Genomic DNA, 23,059 nt, shown 5'->3' with positions numbered 1-23,059 from the left:
ACAGATCACAGGATAAGATAGCAAATCACCTCTCACAGATCACGCAAAGCAAAAGATCTTCAAAATTCTAAGCATTTATCGCTGGTGAGAGATGTTACCTCAAGCTGGTGAATCTTCCTATGCAAATTAGGTTTCTTCCTCATTCTCCAGCAGCCTTGAAAGAAATTAAAGACAAGAAGGCACAAAACTTGCCAGCTGGAGATAGTCATGTTAAATATTTTGCCCTTTTGTGTTCTTGCATCTGTATCTTTCCATCAAAAACAAAATAATCTTTGAAGTTTTGTGGAAATTTCAAGAAGGAAATTTTAAAAAGAGAAAAAAGTAATGTTTCCCTAAGTTCAGAAGCAGCTGGAGCCAAATTATTATAGATAATCTTCAAGCGGTATCCAGACAGGATGGCCATTTTCATCCCGAAGTATTTCTGTGGAGTGAAAATGCATTTTTCCCTGGGAATCTTTCAAGATAATTAATTTTCAGTGCACCCAGATGATTTCGGTGGATAACCTGGCCTTGTTAAACATGTACCTTGTTTCTGACCATCAACGTTATAACTCATCAGACTTTCCAAAGCAAGAGCTGTTTAAATCAAAGGATTTTCATTGCCGATCCCTGACTGCTGCTGGCTAGATGTCAGAGCTTGGAGATACTCTCTAAGTAATTGTAAAGCGCTGTTCTCCAATCAGCATATATTATTGCACAGCAAGAACTACACCGTCAGAATTTCTATTGCAGTTATAACTCACTCTTTTGAACTTTGAGTCATATGTCCTTAAATGTCTCTACTGGATTAAAAGCATGCAACATTCTCCCACTTTGTAATGGTGTTCAGGATAAAAATACACTCTTTCGAGTTCTCTAACTCCTCATTGGGGAGAGCTGTCATTGTTTTTGTGACAAGATTTAATATCCATAAACTGTTTCTTGGCTGTTTAAATACGTTACCCTCCAAATGCAAAGTAATAATTCTTAAAGGATAGGCAAAATTGGGGGCTTTTAGATATGAGAGTAAAGGGAGAGTAACACATTTAGCATTTTGGTTTGGGTGGAATATGGATTGAGTAAGCAGGGATTTTTTTTTTCCTTTGCCTCTAAGGTTCAAGAAAACTAGAAATAGGAAATCACGCATAGAATCTTTGTCGACTTTCACCCAAAGTGTCCATATTATTAGTAGTTGAAAAAGAAGAGAAGCACCCTATGTTGAGACTTGACTGTGTTGCAAATGGGGAGCTAAAGGTCTCCTTAGACCATGCATCTGATTACTTTCAAAGCTGAAATAAAAGCCAAGGTTATCAAAATTACTTTCAAGGACAAAATCCTATTATTCTTGTGAGAGAACATACTTTAGTAAGAAGAGCATCAAAATGGGAACTAAGCAGCTCCATTTTAATCCTTCTTAGGAAATAAACCAGGCAATCTATCAGCCTGTCTCTCCCTCAATTTCCATACTGTTGAAAGCATGGAATTGGGCTAAAAATTTTTAAATTCCATCTAGTTTTAGATTTGTTTTTTTCTGTGTGCTGGATATTTTGAAATTAGCCAGTGTAAATAAAATGTGAATATGTAAAGTAAAAATAATTTATCATAAAAAAGAATAATTTTAAAACTATTTTAAATTCATATAAGGATTGTGGCTAAGAAGAATGCTGAATTTTAAGAAGGGAAAGGAACGACTGGCACTAAAAAAGTTTTTAAACATTCTGAGTCGTAAACAATATTGATATTTGTCCTCTTGCTTTTTCGGTTTTGTTGGAATTGTAATTTCAGACTGTACTTTTGAAAATAATCATAAAAGAGCCTAATAGCCAGCAATAGATATTTTCAAAAACTGGGCCAAATATAATTTCCTATACATTTACAATCAAGAAATTCTTGGGGTTTATATTATTCTCTTCAATGAACAGTCTGCATATAATGTCTTTCTGACTTTGCTCTCTTTGTTTAAAATTATAGTTTATGTGTTTGCAAGAAAACTGCACAGACTGTGATTGGTGGAAAATATAGACAATTGTATAAACCAAAGTACACTTTCAACAATAGAAAATGCTGAGTCCTATAGAAGCTCGTAAGATGCTAGAGGTACTACATTTTCTTCTCTATCTCATGTTACATATATTTATTATATATATGTATAACCCATATAACAACACAAATTTATTAGACAATATATTATATGTTATATTACATTCAAACTGAGCCTTTTTACAATGACACTAAAAATAAATATTTTAGTAAATGTTAGCCTTCAGAACCAAATGTCTTGATTAGCATTTCCCAAAACCCAAGAATCAGAGAATTTAAGAAATGAGACATCCATACCCTCTGAGTCCAAACCTTTAGTGTCCAATCTACAGGACTCCTTCCAATTAAAGCATATCGTTGCACACTTTTGTCCTGGAATCCAGTGAAGTTAACTGACAGCTCTGTATTTTATACATACTTCTAATAGAGCCTGTACCACAGCTCAGAGGAATCTTAGTCTGTGTGTCTGACTCTTGCCCTAGACTGAGAACCCTGTAAGTCAAGGGACTATATCTGCTTCACTCACAACTCCGTGTCTCATACTTAGACGATCCCAATATATACTTGAAGAACAGATGTATTTCCTTGATTTTATTAAAAATATGTGCTTAAAAACCAAATATCAGACACAGGGACACTATTCTCTACATAGTCTCCACTGTTTCTCTTTGACTTTATTTATTTTGAAAATACTTGTTGAATGTACACTGTGTTCCAAGTACCATTTAGCTTCCAGAAAGAAAAAAGAGAAGCCATATGGAGTCTTTGCCCTTACAAATTCAGGATTCAGTGGGAAGAAGAACATAAACATTGCTAACAGAAAGAAAACGTGATCTAAATGTATAGGAAGGATATTAAGGCAGAGTGAAAAAAAGGCAACACAGCCTCAGGCCAGGTCAGAGGTGTTTTCATAGGAGAACACATGAGCAGAATCTTTTCGCTTCGTTCCAGCTTTAATCTCCTAAAATAATCCCTAAATCCCATGCTCCTCACCTTTAACCTTCTACTCACGTAGTTGTACATACGTTTTTTCACAAAGAACAATTTATTGTTTTAATCAGGGATTTTGAAAGGATAGTTAAGTTCACTTGCCAGTTATCTTGAATCTGGCTTTCATAAAGAACTGCCTGACAATGATTAGTTTGTATGTCTCTATGTGAACAAGAACATCATCTGGGTTAGAATAATTCTCATTAAATGTTGGAAAACTGAAAATGGCGTATAATAGTCTATAGTCTATAGTGACACAAGACAGTTCCAAGTTTCTCAAGTATGCATATGCCTATGACCTTCTGTGTTTCCTTTCTCTATTACAGTTTTTCTCTCTTTTCTTTTTGGACAACTCCATTCATACATTAATGTCCACAATATTATCTCTCTCCACGAATTTATGTAGCAGCTCCAGGATTCTGCGTAAAATGATAATCTCTCTTTCCCTTTAAAATGTTTGGTATGTATCTCAGTCAGAGAATATTTACTGAGAGCCTGTTTTGTTTAAAGCACTGTGCCAAGAACAAAGAGTCATTTCAGCTCTACAGACAGGGCTGTTTTAGGCCAGAATGCAGAGCATAGACTTACCGGTTATTTACAGCTAGTGTCCATTCTGAATGCCCCATGCCCTGGCTTTGTTTGGTAAATATTTTGAATGTCACCCCTAGACAATGCGTAAAAATCCCCAGCCATTTTCAGACATGTCATTCGTGTTTCTTTCCTTGAAGCTATATGACTGTACGTATGTGGCAAATTCCTAGATAAGAAAGCAGTTTGGTTCTGTTTCACTTTTTTCTCAAAGGTTCCCGAGAGGAGTGTCAATTCTTGTTCTGTGAATCCTTCAGAAACTGAAGGACACATTGGAAAAGAATTTAGGAAATATGTTGACCAACTCAAGTGAAGTAAAGTATTTGTTTGGTGCCTATTCAGAGAAGCCTGGCAGAATGAAAAAAGGAGTGATGGAGGAGGCCGTTCCAATTTGCAAGCTATTTTTTACCCCTCATCTTTAAAAGCATATGTGACTTTTGAGTCTTAAAGATCCGAGACTGCTTGGGAGGAAAGACAGAAAAAGAGAGAGAGTAAGAAAGAACGAGAAATAAAGAGAGAGAGAATACCTGTAGCTGAAACTCAGATTGAAATACATTATTTTAAGGTATCTTATCTCTGAGCATCAATGTGTGTGGAACAAAATCCAAAGTTTTGTTGTTTTTTTGTGGGTTTTTTTTTTTGCTGAGGAAGATTCACTGTGACCTAACACCTGTGCCAGCCTTCCTCTATTTTATATGTGATTTGATGCCACAGCATGGCCACCAACAATTGGTGTAGGTCCATGCCCAGGAACCAACCCTGGGCCACCGAAGCAGAGTGCACGGAACTTTAACCACTAGGCCTCAGGGCTGGCCCCCTCAAAGTTTTTATTCTCTGGATTTAAATAACAATAGTGATTAAAGTTATGGACATTAGAGTCAAACAGACTCATGTTCAAATCTCATCTCCTATACTTGGAGGCTGAGTGTTGCTAGACACTTAAATGACCTTACTGAGCATCTCTTTCCACAGATCATTTTGCATGAATTAAAAAAATAATTACAGATTATCGATCACTGCCTGTGTGCTAAGACTTTACTCTCTGAATTGCGTGTTAATTAATGTAATCATTACAACAATCGTATTGCCCCCATCTTACACATGAGGAAACTGAGGCTTAGAGTACTCACCTTGCCTCAGTCACCCATCAAATATTTTCACCCAGGTGGTCATACCCCAAAGTCTGAATCCTGTATGCTGTGCATACTGCTGTATCACATACGTTTCCTGCATGCAGTGCCTGGCATTTAATAAGTGCTACATAAGTAGGGTTTTATTAATAACAATTTTTGAAATAGATCTATTATGCTCCAAGCATTTTATTGCAAATTACACAGCACAGAAGTGTGACAAAGTGGTAGTTTTGCTTTTTTCCTGACACAAATAATGCTTCTTATGAGTTGAATGATACCTTTTAAGTATCAGAAATTTTTTCCCTTCTATTACTTTTTGGAAGAGCAAAGGAAAATGTTGTTTTCCTTACTACTTCTAAGTATCGCAGGCAATTAATATTGGTTTATAGAATATATTGCTATTAACTAAATTTGGCAGGTGGAAGAGGCATTTAGTATATTTTCGATAGCTACAGAACAATATATAAATTGGTGTCATTGTAGCATAAAGTATTGAGTCCAGGTTTTCAGATGCTGTTCTGTGAAGTGGTAAAAATCGCCTCATCTGCCTAAGCTTCAGGTTCTTCATATGTAAAGTGTACAGTGAGTTCAAACACAAATGACACTTCTAGCTCTACGCTCAATGATCCTGTAGTTTGGTAGGGAAAGTCTTAGGAAGGAATATTACATGCGTCTCAATAGGATAATTCAGGTTATCTAAATATTGAATCTACTTTTAAAAGTTATCAGATCCACATGATTATAAATACTCAAAAGAATTCCCTGCCGGAGGAGATTTAGAAGGTACAACTGTGCTGAGTTGAAAGACGAACTACATTAGCTTTTAAAGAAAGTTTCTTTCTCACGCTGAGTCTCTTAACTTGCTTGTACAACCTAAATGCATGTATAGTCAGAGGCCTTAAGAAAGGACTGTTGACCTTAAACCAATAGACAACTGGTTATTTCTCCAGCAAAGATGGGTTTATTCAGGATCAGGAAAGAATTTCTATCTGGGATCTAAAAGCATGGCGTGTAAGTCCCCAGAAGTAAAGGGAGAAAAACCTTTTTATGGAAGGGAAGAGGAAGTTGGGAAGGCTACTGTAAACACAGAGTCCAGGTGTAGTGGCTTTTTTTTCTCTTTTTTTTTTGAGGAAGATTAGCCCTGAGCTAACTACTGGCAATCCTCCTCATTTTGCTGAGGAAGGCTGGCCCTGAGCTAACATCCATGCCCATCTTCCTCTACTTTATACATGGGACGCCTACCACAGCATGGTGTGCCAAGCGGTAACGTGTCCGCACCCGGGATCCAAACTGGCGAACCCCGGGCTGCCAAGAAGTGGAAGGTGGGAACTTAACTGCTGTGCCACCAGGCTGCCCCTCTGTAGTGGCTTTTTATTGCTAAATTGTGACAGTCTCTCGTTGGATAGGCTTCTTGCCAAACAAGAAGAGGAAGTCTGTGTTCTTCCTGTTGGGCTCTTCTGTCCACATAGGGTGTGAGTGCTCCCCCATTGGCCTCCCGAATCCAATTTAATGAGGTTTCCGTTTATTACTTTCCACAGGACTAGCGGAGGATATATTCAGATTTCTCAATCTCAGGGAAAAACACAAAACAAAATAACATCCTCAAGTAGACTGAAACCAAGGCTCCAATTACTCTGCGAATTCTGGCAGCAAAGCAATAAGAAAATCAACCCAAACACCTGCTGTGTGTTTATGTAAATCAAGTTTAGGAAGGATTATTTCTCTAAAATGTCCCAGGTAATTGTGGCTCAATAATTCCAGCTTTATCAGTAACTACTGTAAATTTGATCATGTTTCTTAAAATCTAGTCCTCAGGCCGTCTGCATTAGAATCATTCTATTAAAACTGCAGATCTCTAGGCTCCCCAAGTTTTGAATCGGAATCAATTTCTCTGTCTCTCTCTTTTTAAAAAAGACTCCTTGTCAGGGGCTTACCAGCATTTTTGACCCAGATGCACAATGTGTGGTACATTTTAGGTCAATGTCTTCTTTCAGTTTGGGGCTTGTAGTAGCCACGCTAACCATGAATTCTCCATAAAAAGTCACATGTGATTGAATGATAAGCTAGAAAGATCATCTGGACAGAAAAAATATTGAGATGGCTTTATTTATAGTTTGCTTAACCTTAATGGAAAATCTAAGAAGCTCCCATCTCTGTGATAATAGATTAGTCATATCACTTTTTTTAAGATGAAAAGGAAAGTCTTTTTATGACTAAAATAATGATCTCCTTAATTGTCGGAATTATTATTATGGAAATGAAAATTGTTGCAATTTTTCAGATTCTGAACGCCAATATTTCATTTGCGGTTGCTGAAATTTGTGGGCTGTTATGGTAATTTAACACAGCATTTCTTTTGATATGAGTCAGTCAGGTGACTTGTTACATTTTTTTAATTTGTTTTTTTGTGTTTTTGTATGTGTGTTTAAAACATATTTTTGCAGAGGCTATTTCAATTCAAAGTTTGCTCTAAAGGTAAGATGGAGATTATACAAGGTAAATATAGGGAGGCCACTGTCATTTGGAAAATAAAGAAGTTAATTAATGTGACCCGTCAAAGTCCCTTCCAACTCTAAGTTTCAGAGCATCAGTTTCTGACGTGGGTACATTCAACAGGTCTTCCAATGAGCATGTGACTCTCACAAAGAGTGAGGTAATCAAGACCATTATAATGCCCAACCTATTTTTAATATAATTGTCCTGTATAGCACAAACAAATTATCTCTCAAGCCCAGTTACTTCTCACAGATCTTATTTTGCTCTTAAAATCACTGGCTTCACCCACATCATCCCACACCCTAAGCTTCATACCACCTAACATGACATATAATTACTTAGGCACGATTAAGCCTGGTTCGTCTTAACTGTGCTCCACCGCACCCCATCCCACAGAGGAGGACTCACTTGACAACATCAACTCACACCCTCCTCAAACGAACAAATTCTAAAATATATCCCTCACCACCTTTTTGCCATTACGTTTCTTTTCTTCTAGTACAAACAGTTTCGTTCTTACAAATATTTCTTGAACACTTGCTAGATGAGAAATAAATACTCAGTGTTACTAAAAGATGGGAAGAAATGATAGATATCTTTGCTGGCCTCTCAAAAGATGGCATGATTAAGGACATAAGACATCTAGAAACAAATTCCCTAAAATGTATGGGAATAGGATGTTGGGCACAGATTAAACTCATAACAAATTTGCTATTGAGTGGCCGAGAGTATAGTATAGACAAAATCAAAAGGAAAAAGATGGTGAGTGCAGAGAGAGATTATGGGAAGTGCCAGGAGCCCAGACTTCCAAATTGAATAGATTTTGGATAGATAGATGAAGGGCTGAATGAAAGGTACTCAAGAAAAGAGCGAGGACACAGCATAAGCAGAGATTGGGAAATGCTGTGGCATGTTTGGGGACAAGAAGGAAGATTACTTTGGAGAGAGTATTACTTGGGAAGATGCATTTGGACAGATGTGTTCGAATTAAATAATAGACCCCTAGATTGCCAGATCAAGAGGTTTAACCCTGAGTGTGATGCGGGATTGCCTACAGTCCTTGAATAGAAAACTACCTTGGAATTTTAGGCAGATTGTTCTAGTAACATTCTAAAAGTAAGAAGTAATAATTGAGACTTGAGGAAGGGGACAAAAGCCAAGCGTTTATGTTAATTCATTAAATGCTGGTGGTAATGGCAGCAGGGTAGTGGGTGAAACGAGGTAAGGGTGAGGTGAAAGTGCCCTAGACGAGCTATGCCGGGACTGCTCTGGTACAACACATCAAAATCTCCAATTTCTTTCTTTTAGCTTAGTTCAGATTCCATTGTATACAATTTGTACTTGAAGGTGCAAATTTTATTAGTTTTTATTGTAATAGCTCTCAACTTTGCCTTGAAAAAATTACCCAAATGGATTGAGTTATTTTCCTTCAGAAAAAGCAAAATACAGCCTGGAATTTGCTGGAAAATGGTGCTTCTTGCATTTATGTGAATTTACTTTCCTTCTTTTAGAAAAAGTAAGCCTTGTTCAATGGCTAGCAAAACAGCAGTGGCAAGAAGGAGAGTTTGAGGGGGCGGGAGGCGTAGACTTCTGGCAGATACCCTTGTCGTCTTGCCCAAGGCTGAGCCAGAATTGCACTGAAGAAAAAACACTCCTGAATGTTTTTCTGTTTCTCATGCTAAGTCCTAAGTTCGGGTGTCAATAGATGAAATCTGATCATTGCAGTTTTCTTTTCTCTCTTTTTTTCTTTCTTTCAATGTCAGTTTCTCTCTTTGATTACTAGATATCATGCTTTGGGTGACCTGTGAAGGAAAACAAACCAGAAATTCTCCACAAACACTTAATACTTTCCTACTAAATATGAAAGTGTTCTTTTTTTTTAATTCAGGCATGCTTCATTTCATAACCAAAAGCCAGATACTTAATGAACTAAATTGGCTGAGAGAGACTTTCACCATGGAATCATCCCATTTTTCTTGATAATGATAAGACATGGTGGAAGCTGTCATGGGACTTGACTAACTAGAAACTACCAGTTGTGCGTTGGCTAAGTAAAAAGATGAATCTCTCCCTCAAGCTAATTTCTGATAATTAACCAAAATATCCAGGATTGCCAAGACAAATTAAGCATGTAAGGTAGTATTTTATAACCTCCTTTGGAAAGGATATCCACATTCAGTAGTCTCTATAGTCTGGCCGTATTTAATGTAAGTAACCATTCAAAAAATGCTGGAATATCACTCTTTTTGATGATATTTTGTGGGGGCTATTTTGGAGGAGCTGGAGCTGGAAGTCGGAGGGAAGGTATGCTGAGAGGAATTTGTAGCAACTGCAAAAGAAAGAGGCCCTTTATTTAGTTGGTTTGTACTTCTCTCACAGTCTTTCTCATTCTTCATAGCCTGTTAGGCGTATTGGTTATATCTCTCTGGAAAGAACCATCAAGGCAAGGAGGCAGCTGCCCTGCACTGCCCTGGCCTCTGACTGTCTGGTTTTGGAGCTGTCAGCCAGACTAACTGCCAGCAGAGAGACTTCAGGGAGCAGGCAACCCTCAGGGAAGCAGAGAGACAAAGCAAAACTTTACAAATCCATGCGACGTTTCACTTTCATTTTCTGTGTGTGTGTATGTGTGTGTGTGTATTCTCCTACCAAGATTTGGGGGAGGTTTAAGTTTCACTGAACACTGATTGTCTCAAACCACTCAGAGGTTGGCTTATAAAACAGCCATGAAAAAGATTCCGAGAGAGGACATATCACTCTGGAATGTTCTAAAAATGAGTAATATTGTATCTCCAGAATCATCAAAATCCTTTTTATCCATCGTTGTTAGTATAATACAGGCCTTTCCTTCACACAGGTAAAATCATTATTATACAAGAATACTTTTACTCATACAAAAAACCCTGACGTTCTCAGTGTTTTTCTATATCCTAGGAAGACTACTTGAATGTTCAAATGATCAACAGCAGACATTCCCTGGAGATACTGTTACTGGTGCCCATTTGTCTTACGTTTTTAAGATACTTCTATTTTACAAAGCAAAGTTATGTTAGTTTTCCCAATTTTACTTGAGTTACAATGATTTCCTTATTTATTCATTTATTCATTCATTCACTCATCCATTTGTAGCTCCTCAGCACTTTCCATACTCTGATAGCAGCTTATGTTCACTTCTCATGTTACAATAGTGAAAAGCACCGTTTGACCTGAAAGTGCAATTATTGTAAAATTTATCAATGCCTATTGTCTGTGTTAACAAGCTGGTCCCCTCCCACTCCCACATCACTTTGAGTGCATTTAAACCAGATAGGAGCTTCAGTGTTCCCCAGGCGGTCCTCTGGGCTCTTGCCACAGACCCCCTGCAGCGTATCCATTATGTCTTTCAATCTCTTTCACCAATGGAAATACCTACATCCTCAGGTGAGCATTTGTCTTACTTTGAAAGAATTTACAACCCTCATAATGTGGTTATTCATAAATGCCCATCACTTGACAATTAGAGTTTCCCTGGTTAACAGATGCAGATCACAATATGAGTGGGCTTTAATAGCTAAAGTTTCCAGAAATGAATCTTTCAAATCACAGACTGATTTGTAGTACCGCTAGGAGGTTTTATGTCTGCTTTCAATATAAAGTGCTTAAGGAAAAGCCAGGAATACAACTGGATGGGAAAGTGTTTGGTTACCATTGACAAGGTTTCATTGCCTATTTCTGATCTCGTTCTTGCCAGGAATTAGAACAAAAGTCATTGTTAAAGAAGAGTAAATCCTTATATCTCTTGATTTTTAAGGTCAACAAGTGAGAATTGTTTTATTTCATTAAAAATAATCAGTAACTCATCTTAAAAATGTATAGCAACTAAACTAAACATTTACCAAATTTAGTTTCATAAGTAACAGCAGGTTATTTAAATCCATCCTGTGCTTATTGTACATAGTTGGTCCCAATGAAAATGTGTGTTTATTTTGCTTATCTGGATAAATTTTAATTTTAAAAACCTCAATCCACATTAAACATACGATATTGATAAATAAGTCGGCATTTATGAAGCCTTCCTTTATTTAAAAGCCTTTTGTATACAACAGATATGAAAAAATAATCTTAGTAATATTTAGGTCAATTTTCTTATTTGTGAGAGTTAGAACTATATCTAGGCAGGTAGCACGAGGTTCTTTTCTCTGTGCCACCTTGATTTTTATCCTAAATCTTCAGCCTTTCTTCTAATTTTCTTCTGTCCCCTTACCTCGTTCCCCAGATAATTTGGCCCATTATGACTTCTATTTCAGCCAAGTTTGGAATATGGTGGTATAATAAGAAATATCACCAAGTGCAAACCTTTAAGCACTATGTTGTTCTCAGAAATTATCTACCTGACTTCCACTTCAGGATCCCCATTACTCATTCTGGTCTTTTTCCTTACAGTGAGAGGCGTGAAGATTTCATGTAGGCCCGTGGCTACTTTTATGCAGCCTAAATCCTGGGCTTCTCCTCCTCCCCTGTCCCCTCAGTATCTCTGGCAGGTCATCTCCTCAGGTGTTTTTAATGTGTTAAGAACTCTGAACAATTGTCTTTTCCCTCTCAAAGACCTGTGTTGGCCATTTTGAAATGAATAGCATTAGGTACTTAAATAATATGGTGGAAACCATTGCATGTATAATGATGTAGAAATGCATGGCCCTATCTTCACATAAATCTACAACTTTCTAGCTGGTTATTTTTCTTGCATACTCTGAATTTTCTTTGCTGCATGGCTTTATTTCATCATTCAAAAGGTTATTATAGGGACCGGCCCTGTGGCCGAGTGGTTAAGTTCACACACTCTGCTTCGGTGGCTTGAAATTTGTGGGTTCAGATCCTGGGCACGGACCTAGCAACACTCATCAGGCCATGCTGAAGAGACATTCCACATAGAAGAACTAGAAGGACCTACAACTATCATATACAACTAGGTACTGGGGGGTTTTGGGGAGAAAAGAAAAAAAAAAGAGGAAGATTGGTAACCAATGTTAGCTCAGGGCCAATCTTTAAAAAACAAAAAGATAATTATAACGTTGCAGTTAACTAAATATTATGTGTATGGCCCAATTTATGGTAGGGACATTCTTTTAAAAATCTAAGTTCATAGGAAAATGTCTTTGAAATTAACCAGATCCTGTTAATATCCAGGAGAGCTGGTTTTCAAGCCAGGCTCTACCTCCAGAATGTTGTATGACCTTGGGCAACAGTCTTTCCCTTTCTGAGCCTTAATTTCCTCATCTGCAAAATAAAATGATTATATGTCTCTGATTATTTTCCAAATACTTTTCCCATGCTGAATTCCGTGTTAAGAATTATTTCATTCCTCAGCTTAGCATTGTGTTCCACACTCCATACAGCCCCGCTGTCAGAATAATCTGTGTGTGTTTTATGACAATACTTTTGTATTGAGAAGTGCTGTGATTTAGTGGGAAAGTGTGATTTGGTTCAAATTTACCTATGTTCAAGACTGACTTTAGCTATGTGATCTGAGGGAAATTATTTAAGCTTTCTAAGCATCGATTTTATCATTTGCAAGTAAATTGAAATAATATCTCCCAAGTTGTTTGGAGGATTAAAAGCACCTATCAGATAAGCCGGTAATATTCAACATTTAATAAGTGTCCATATACTTCTTTTGTTTTAGCAATAACTGTAACAAAATACATCAATAACTAATTAATATATTACATGTTGGTTGAAATGTTGGTTGAAAGTTCAAGATATTTTTCACTGTTTGGTAAATAAAAGACTCAGTTTTCGTTGAAATTAAATAAAGGGATGGTAATGAAAAGTCAATCTTGAATATGCCTAGATAAATTAATAATCATTTCTGGATGTTAATGAAAATAATTTTATTATTAAACAAAACCATAAAACAAATAGTATCTAATATTTGGGACTCTTCAAATTAATAAGCAGTCTTCATGGCTGAAGAAAGATTAGTGAGTCATCAAAGAGACTGAATGAATGATCCCTTAGAGTGTTTTGGCACTACCTGAAATTGAAGCTAAACCTTTTACTGATCATTTCTTTAATCCTTTTGCCAAATATGAAAATGTTAAAGAAGAGACTAGATAATGAGATGATCAGTGTTACAAACTTCAATACTGGTTGACCATCTCAACGGTGGATCAAAAGTGGCTTGACTTTTGCAATATAATCTGATAATAGAAAATGTGTTCTCTTTCCACTCACACCAGAAACTTTTGTGCTCTCAAACCTCACTCTTCTGGCATGCACAAAATGGCAGGCAATAGCATATGATTTGGAATTCCAGTCTTTATTTTACTCTCGTTGCCTAAAACTGTTACTCAGTTTTCACTTAGATGTGTTTTGGTGTCCAATTAGATCGAAAGGCCTTTGAAGTCAAGGACTGTGTCATTACTTTTGTAGCTCTCCCAGTATCTGGTTACAAGCATGTATAAAACGAATTGTGTTTTTCCGTACATGTTGGACCAGATTTTTCAGTAGTGAATGTACATTCCACACAGACTACTTCATCTGTTATGTTCTAGCAAGATTTTTTTCACAATCCTCAGTCTCATGGTGTTTATTTTCCCATACACCGACTTGGCATCACAGCTCCCACCCTAAGAATTTGTTGGTAACTTACTGTAAAAGAGAACCGTTGCCACAGTGATACTAACAATTTCAACAACAGTGCCCATAGTTCCTTCCCTTTATCAGACTATTAGACAAGTAGTGTTAATAGTTTTTGGGAATAAGGAACTTTCTGATTTCTTTGTTCCTTTAAACAGAAACTAAAGATGCTTCTTGTTTTAAGATAATATAGGGTGGCAGTGTTTACTTAACATCTTATGAGTCTTACGAAAAATAACATTAGGCATAGATATTCAAACATGACTATTTACACTAGAGCTTTCTGGTAACAAAATACACATTTTCCTAAGTATCAAACTAATAATTCAAAGTTATAATGATCTGCAACTTATAAGATCTTTATTAAAACTGAGATTTTACAACTAATCTAGATTTTTTTTTTCTAAGAAGAGCATATTCCAGCTACTAGGAACAAACATGGGATTTCCTTCAGTGCTTAACGGAATTTAGTCCAGGCAACAAGTAGTGACAGACATAAAATGAAGCCAAACATTGCCATTAAGAATTATTCCTAACTTCAGTGTTCATATTGTGTTTTCTCCATGGACTCTGAAGAGAAAAAAACACAAGGTTTGTAAATAAAAGATGAGTGGGGTATCATACTCACCCAGATACAAATGATTTATTCATTGCTGAGTGAGCGGAAAAAACCTTCTAATAATTATGATTAACACTGTTTATTTTTTTATTCCTAAAAGTTGTCTCAAATTTTTCAACAATTCTTAAAAATGGAACCCATTTTGTATAGACTAAATATAAATTTCGATCAGAATTCTGTTTATTAATTAATTTATTCATTTATCATCATGAAAGATTAAAAGAAAAATAAAGTTTCAATGGTTGGGACAAGTTAACCCTCCCCGCATAGCTCACTTTTCTACTTGTAGATATTATTAATACCATCATCAACTACCAAGATCAATAATTTATTTGTGAAGCGTTTTAAAACCACCAGAAAGTGTTGTATCATTTGAAGGCTTTATTAAGTTTATTGACAGTAGATTATTGTTGGGAAACATATTTCATTTTTGGATGCCTAGATTTGTGACAGATTTAGTTACAAGGGAAATGAATTTGATGGATAGCACAGAAGGCTTTGAGCTGTGTGAAAAAAATACCACAATTTTTCACAACATTACCGTCTCACATTGAACTATCTGCTGCCTTGCTGCCCAAGTTTGAAGCGAATATTTTATTAGAAATTAAATCAATTTTAGACAATAAAAAGCCCATATTCTATTACTGAATAAAGTACAAGCTCCTCAAAGATCCTCTTCTAAATTAATAGAATATATCAGTTTATGTTTTACAATACGGCATCCCAGAATAATAAAGGATTCAGTTTTCACCCTTCTTCTCAACCTTGTTCCTTTATGTGAAGTCTTCTGATGCCACTGTAGATCTGATATGAAAATGCTTTGTGCTCTATGTCACTGAAGTTTTCATTTTTTTAATGTTAATCTCATTCATTTTTTTTCCCCAGTATAGAGATAGTCGGAATTCGTATCTTTTACACTTTAGACAACCGTTCACCTTTGTGGGCCAGGCTCTGTTTTATTTCTATTGCCACTCCATGGACTCCATTAGAATAGAATTGCAGGGGCAGTGGTGCCGAGGGGAGTGTGGAGGAAGAAGAGAGGGAACATTGGATGTGTGGTTCTCTAGTTCTGTTCTCCCTTTCATGTGAATCTCTCCTTAGGAGTCTTCACAAGTCTTCCAGCAAACTCTCTCATCTACAACTTCTCAGCCCATTTCTGTTCACTTCTCTCCTTCATCCCACTTTTCCTGGCAGGTCTAGTTATGCTCTGAGTTTTTCTTTCAAGAGAGCCTCCACTACTTTCTCACCCAGGTGAGATAGAATCGTGGGTGCCACGCAAGCCTGACACCAAGGTTTGATTTGATTTTCAGAACACAGCCATCATCTCCAGTCAGACTCCTAATTTGAGAATCCCTTTTCAAATTTCCTCCTTTTCAAATTAATTAACAAAACAACCCCTACTGCTTTGCGTGGAATGCATGGCCTGCGACATTATGTGTGAAACGCCAGCGAGGATATCAAGAATTTCTGGTTTTTTTCCAGCTACTTTACTGACCGCACTCACGTTTAACAGTAACTTTTCCTTCCACTCTTTCTTGTGTCGTCTTTTCTACTGTCCTTCACATTTCCAAGAATAAGGAAGATTTGAGTCTACTTATAGCACCTAGAACATTACATTCCTACCGATTTGAGGAGGAATTTAGAAATTTTCTATATTATTGATTTTAGAGGGGTGTTAAAGATTTGAAGAAAAATATTTCAAAGTTTTGAGCATTAAACATTTAACTGCATTTGGGATCTGCCAGATATGTGACATATTATTCCCACAAAATTCAATTTATCATTTATAGGGAAGCAATTGACAACACGCCACTATGCTTGTCCAGACATCTCTTGCCTCTTGCTAGGATCAAGGGATCCAGTAGCTGCAGGGGTCCCTTTTGTAGCTTTTCTTTGGTCTCTGACTACTTGTACCCAGATGTCAAGTTGGAGTTAACTGGTCAAATAATTTGGAAAAAATATTGTCCAAGTTATTATATACACACACACATTTATATATATATGTGTATACGTGTATTTTTTATCTGTATCTTCATCTATCTAATCTGTAATTAGTTTTCTTTTCAATGGACAAAGAAAAAAGTAACAATTTTATTTTAAACTATACTTGGCATGAACCAAAGGATTTATGGTATTCATTGGACAAAGATGAAAATCAATTTCCAGAAATTTAAGAGGGAAAGGTCATTTGTTTTAAAGTCAATGCATGTGTTAACATCTAACTTTCAAATCAGCTGTGCTATTTGTTTAATAAAGAGCTAATTTACCTTATGTCTTGTCAAAAAAGCTGTCTACTTTCACTGATTATCATCCAAAATCGTCACGGAATTTATGCTTTCCAAAATAAAAAGAAAACAAAATGACGAGGGTTGAACTTTTAAAAAAATTATAAAACTGGAAATATTTCACACCCAGAAAAATAGTGTAGTTGTACATTTGCATAATCATTGATAGTTTTGTTTTTCATCAGATTTTATTGCAAGCAGTGTAAGAGTGATTTCTTAACCCCTAAAATGTTAACATATTTTTGTTTCTAAATGTATGTGGCCTAGTACAAATCAAGTGGCCATAATCAGTATGCATTTCTTGTAGAATGGCAACATAAGTGACATTTTGAAATATTTTAATTGCATGTTCAGAAGTGCTAGTGGATATGCCAAAGTGGGAATAAGATCCTGAAACTAATTAATGTGGCTTCATTTATCAAGAGCACTAGAGCTGTTATAAATACTAATAATAGCATTGTAACAGTATATTTCTGTTTGTCTGTTGATACTTGTGTTGTCATAGTGCCCCACACCACTGAGTCGAAGAAAGTCTTTGTGTGGATTTTACAAAAAGCATTCCACAATGCTCTGTAGTGAATTCATGAGGCTGCCTATACTAAGACTTTTTATACTAGTAATGATCTTACACTAATATCTTTAGTACTGAGATTGATGGACTTGAAAAAACACATTGTGTTCATTGTTGACAAAGCTGGAGGATTAAGGGAATGAGTAAAACACGCTCTAAGTTCAAATATGTTAATTAATAAAAATGTGTAAAATACAAAAAAAAAAATAATCACATGACTGTCCTGTGAGGGAGGGAAAGATGAACTGAGGGGAGGAATCAATATTCAGGGGTCAGTTTTAATATAAAGTCTTACATCATAACTAGAGACTACATGGAAACAGAAAAGGCTTCAAAATGGCATTCTTGGATAAAGGCCAGCCTTCATTTCTCATCTTTAAACATCTGCGAATCTTTGCCGGTAGAGTGTTTGTCTCCCACTGCTATTGTGAGGGCATATGAGAAGAGCTCTGTCTTAGGAATTCTAGATTTGGTCTTGAATCTTCCATTTCTCGGTAATGTTTTTTTCATTCAATTTTATTTCTTAGAGCTTCAGTTTCTTCATAAGTGAACATAAGGGAATTGGACTTGATAACATGATAGGTCTTTTCAACTAGCTCTAAAAGGCCATGATTCTGTGATCATTAATATAAGATGTCCCAAAGAAAGAATACAGTGAGGACAAAAGTTAATAGTTAGAATTGTATCCAAGAGAAAATTGCCTGCAGATATGTAATTCCAAGTTATTTGCGGGTCCTTATGAGTCACCTGTAAGGGCCACCAGTTTACTACTTGCTATGGCAATGAAATTTCCAGGTTAACTCCAAAGAGATCTCCTTGGACAATAAGGTAATCCAAGTGGAATGTTGCAAAGGCGTGTTAAATCCAAATAAAATTCTCATCTTAGAAAGAGAAAGAAAGCCAGCCATGATGAACACAAACATGTGTGAAGAGAAATTCCCCTCAGACTTGAGCTACATTTGTCATCTGGGGCAAAAGGCTAGAAGAGCAGCACCATGACAGAAAAGGAGGGACACATTCCTGCATTGTTTTATATGTCCCCTTGTTGAAAAGCTTCATTTGTCTTTGTTTTGAACCGCAAGTTCAGCTAATCATTTATTGACTTTTTATTTGGATTCCTCTTCAGGAAACACTATAGATCATTACCTTTATTATTTCAACAAATATTATTCCATCCTAGGTTGGTTATAAATGAGGCCTTGAATTTCAAATATTTTAACATGTGGTAAAATGGAAAGAACATGGAGTAGGAAAAAGAATGCTTTGGGTTTTAGTGGTGACTGGCAACCAACTTACTAACTTTGTGACCTCAGACAATTTATCTAATCTCTCTGACATTCAATTTCCCATTTGAAAAATTAGTAAACTTCTTTACCTCCTGAACTATGTTAGAATGAGATGAAAAAATGTATATGAAGCATGCATTGTAATGCCCATCACAGAGGAGGCCTTCATCCGCTCCTAGATGGTTTTCTTTCAACTTATTCATCCTCATATTGAAATAATTCCAAATTTTGGAATTTGTAAACCTGTGATTTGGTCCTGGCTTTGCTGCAGGATGTGTGACCTTGAGCAAACTATTGTCCTTTGGTGCTCCAGTGTTCTCATCCGTAAAAGGAAGATTTGAACTATATAGCCATAAATATTTCACTATCCTTTCATCTAATTTTATTTCTTCTGGTCTGTTTAGTTTTAAAAGAACAACAGCAGCAATAATGTTTCCCGATTCTGTAACAAACTACGATAGTTTTCTATACAAAATGTCAAAATCCAAAAATATACTAATTATTGTGGCCTTCTTAAACCAAAGCCTAGTCCTATATGAGAATCACCTTGAAAAGTGTTATCATTTCTGCCTGGAATAGTTAAGAGTCTTGAGATGGGTATTTTTTTTTTTTTTTTTTGAGGAAGGTTAGCCCTGAGCTAACATCTGCTGCCAATCCTCCTCTTTTTTGCTGAGAAAGAGTGGCCCTGAGCTAACAACATCCATGCCCATCTCCCTTTACTTTATATGTAGACACCTACCACAGCATGGCTTGCCAAGCGGTGCTGTGTCCGCACCCAGGATCCAAACTGGTGAACCCCAGGCCGACAAAGCAGAATGTGCGCACTTAACAGCTGTACCACAGGGCTAGGCCCGAGATGGGTATTTTTAATCCTTCTTAAAAACAAGGAAAATTTAATGCACCTTTTGAGTTTTTCCTTAAAAGTTGAAATTTTCCTTCTACTATTAATAATTTCTATTGAGTCATACACATCTAAGTTTCGGGGTTTTTTGGCCTATAGTTTATTTCTCCTTATCTTCTAAATGACAGCTACTGATTACATTAATATTCAGATCTCTGTCCTGTCTTCCTAAAAGGGCATTTTTAGTCTTTTAAAAACATTAAGTCCTTGCATTTCTGAGAATAGAATTATTATTATTCCCCATGAAGATGGTTTGTAGCTATAAGGGCCTTTCTTAAAGGAAACCAGCAACAATCTACCTCCACTTTAGATCATCAAGTGATTCACTGTTATATAGATATTGTAGCAAATGTACAAAGCAAAATCTGTGAGAAATGTATAGACAATCCCTATTTCACTTGCCCCTGCGAAAAAAAAAGAATGACTTTATAATATCATTATGAAGAAATGGTTGAACAATGACAAAGGTGATCTTTGTACAAGTCAATATTTCTTACCTAAAATTTAAAATTTTTCTAATATATAATATAATATGCACTGGAAAATATCTTTGTCCTTGGGCATAAAATTCTATAATACATTGTGGTATTTTGCACCTACACGTGAATTACAATTTTCATAGGTTGTAGATTAGAAGGATGGACCTTTCCTCAGACCATTCCTTTATGATTTCATCATGGAGAAAGCCAGCCAACCTTATTCTTCTACCGTACTCCAAAAGCTTCCTCGTTTCCGACTGACAAAATAAATAAATAAACAGCAACAAAAACAAAACTCAACCCAAGGATAAGAATTTTTTCCTTAATAAGTGAGTGTGATCCTCATCATTTTGCCTGTTTACCTTATCCGAATATCATCTAATTAACTTACAAACCACTTGAAAGTTAGAAGTTTGAAGAAGGTAATAAACTAAACCTATTTGATCCCAACTTTCCCCAGGAAAATTCTTTCTTTATCTTGTTTACCTATTTCTGGTATGTCTTTTCTGTGAGGGCACCTGCCTCATGCCTCAAACGTTTCCAAGTGTGAATGTCAACCTAGCTCCATGAACCCCATTTAGTAGCCATAAAATATGGCTATATTATAGTATCTCTTTATTTATAGTATCTCGTGGAAATTTTGTCATTAGTATTTCTCAAATTACATGACATAGTTTTAAATCATGAGAATGGCTCATAAAATAGCATTTTCTTTCTTCTCCAGATACACATGTAAGATTAAAAGATACAATACATTTGAATACATTTAATTCTATTACTTTTTAGAACTATCTTGAAGCATGGTAGTACCATACGAACATGTTTTATTTTGAATATTAGTTGGAATATGAAACTACAAAATAAAATATCAGTGCCTGGTTATGTACTAATGACCTAGGAAATACTCCTCCTGTTAGGGCTATTTAGAAGTGTGTGCTAGGAAGGAAGGAATGTAAAGCCCCCTGAGTACATTAGGAGATATTTAATTTCTAGGGAGGGCATTTTATTGCAAATGGTAGTCATTGACTAGGTCACTGTTAGGATGAGACTGACCTAAGGCTGGAATGCAAATTATGTTAAAGGCCCAAGTGGCAACTGTGAAAACATGCTATCCTCTGGAAAGCATAGACACGGGTTGCGTAAAAATACCCATTCATAAAAATTGTATGTTTCTCCCAGTTTGGCCTTATGAATCGCTATGTGAGAAAGGAGTATTAAAACATTAGCCATTGTCATAAGCAGATGAAAACTTTATAGTAATAGTGTATGATACAAAATGAAGGAGGTGTTTTTTGGAAACCACATTATTATAGACATGTTTATGCCCACAAGCGTATCAAAGCCACTACATTTCCCCACATGGTGAAATACTGAGAATAATCAGACTCAGGAATATTATAATATGTTAGATAGATGACGGATAGATAGATATCAACCACATACTCTGAATTATAAACAGTTGTAAACACTATAGCCTGAAATAAATTTAAACAAAATTCTCAGAACATGAGAAACCCAACATTTTCCATATGCACTGTCATATCCCATTCGTTTTCTAATATTCATATTTCATTAGCATTTAGTACATGGGCCTTGGGATTATTTTGAAAGGAAATATAAATATATTCAATTTTGATATTTGTGAACTATTTATCATTTAATTTACCATCAAGGCCTACTTAGTTTTGTTTAAGACACTAAATTAATTTAAAATCCCACCTCTTTTACTTTTGATATGCAAATATTTTTACTTTGATGTTGTAGCAATACAAATTGAAGTTTGCAACATGAATCGGTAATGCTAATTTGATTACTTCTGTATTAGTGTTGAGTGCTACAAAAATAGCAAGAGATTGTTTAAAAAACGAAGCTGGGAATGGAAGAACTCTTTCTCTGCAGGCCCTCTGCAATGTTATAGTATTAATGCATGAACCTTGATGCTCGATAATTCTCGTACAGCAATGAATGCAATTTTGAAGGCAAATAATTTAGGAGTTTTAGAAAACCTTACAGATTGATGTTTTTAAAAATTTCAATTCATCAAAAAGTCCTCACTTTACTTTTTAATAGCTCAGAGAGTTTGAATTTATTTAGTATATTTATTATAGATGAGTTAGACCATGAATTATTTTTAGTAGTAAAGATGTTTGTCTAATACAGTAATAGGGAAGGTGCCTGAATTGTGAATTCAATAGTTTTTGGATGGAAGTGAATCAGGCTTTTTAAAAAAGAAAGAATGAACTGGTTTTACTTATTTATTTATTTGATAAAATTGATGAGATTTCTAATGACCTGTAACAAAAAGGATATTATAAATACGTATCTGGTTGTATACGTATAAATACATCTCTGGTCATACTACTCCAGCTAAGAGAAGTATACCTACCTGAAAACTGTTGAAAAACAATTTTCTCCCTCTTTTTAAAATAGTGATTGAAAATGGTATCTCCACAAGGTGGTAAAGTATACATACATTCTCTGTCAAATATTCCACCGGTGGAGCTGCAGTCATATCTGCCACCTGTAGTGTGCCTGCAGCGTGCATGTTGCTTGTTTGTTTATCAATGAAATGTCTGTGTCGTGTCTGTCCGTAATTTGCATTATGCCTGAAAGTCTCTATGCTCATTAACCTTTCACAGGTGCCGCACCGTTCCAGGGAACTGCAGGTACTGAAAGAATGGGCAGTACTTACAGAGGATGAGGCACGGCACTCTTTTAAGTCTAACCTTAGCTGGCGCCTACCCTCAGGCAATGCTTTGGCGGTCACTCAGTGAATTAGATACCCATGACCAAGCTAAGGGAGTAAACAGAGGAGTAGCTAATGAGCGAATGAGGGCCATTTGCGTATTTCCAATATAGTACCCATCATCTGACTAAAAATGTTATTTTTTTCGATGTAAAAAGAGAGAAAGAGGACATTGAGAGATATGGATTAATCACTACTTTATCAAATCGTCAGAAGTTTTCCTCAAGACGTGACTAGAAAAATGTTTTAGAATATGTGCACATGCTGCTGATTTTTGAAAAGGCTCTCAAAATTGTATAAGGTATATGCAAATATAATGCAGAGATTAACT

General features: G+C 36.0%; 1 protein-coding gene across 21 annotated transcripts in view; it reads left to right on the top strand.

Annotated features, from left to right (window-relative positions):
- PCDH7 (protocadherin 7) overlaps positions 1–23,059 on the top strand; it is a 398,823-nt gene that overhangs the window by 223,240 nt on the left and 152,524 nt on the right. For 2 of the 21 annotated variants that reach the window (XM_070506090.1, XM_070506086.1), the window contains one exon: positions 22,622–22,648. The exons of the other annotated variants lie outside the window; for them this stretch is intronic. In XM_070506090.1, the coding sequence (XP_070362191.1) occupies positions 22,622–22,648 (27 nt within the window). The remainder of the gene's footprint in view (positions 1–22,621; positions 22,649–23,059) is intronic. 21 annotated transcript variants of the gene reach the window in all.

The sequence above is a fragment of the Equus asinus genome, chromosome 3, assembly GCF_041296235.1.
Source record: "Equus asinus isolate D_3611 breed Donkey chromosome 3, EquAss-T2T_v2, whole genome shotgun sequence".
Lineage (NCBI taxonomy): Eukaryota > Metazoa > Chordata > Mammalia > Perissodactyla > Equidae > Equus > Equus asinus.
Note: the sequence above shows the minus strand (reverse complement) of the source record. Positions and strands in the feature narration are given on the sequence as shown.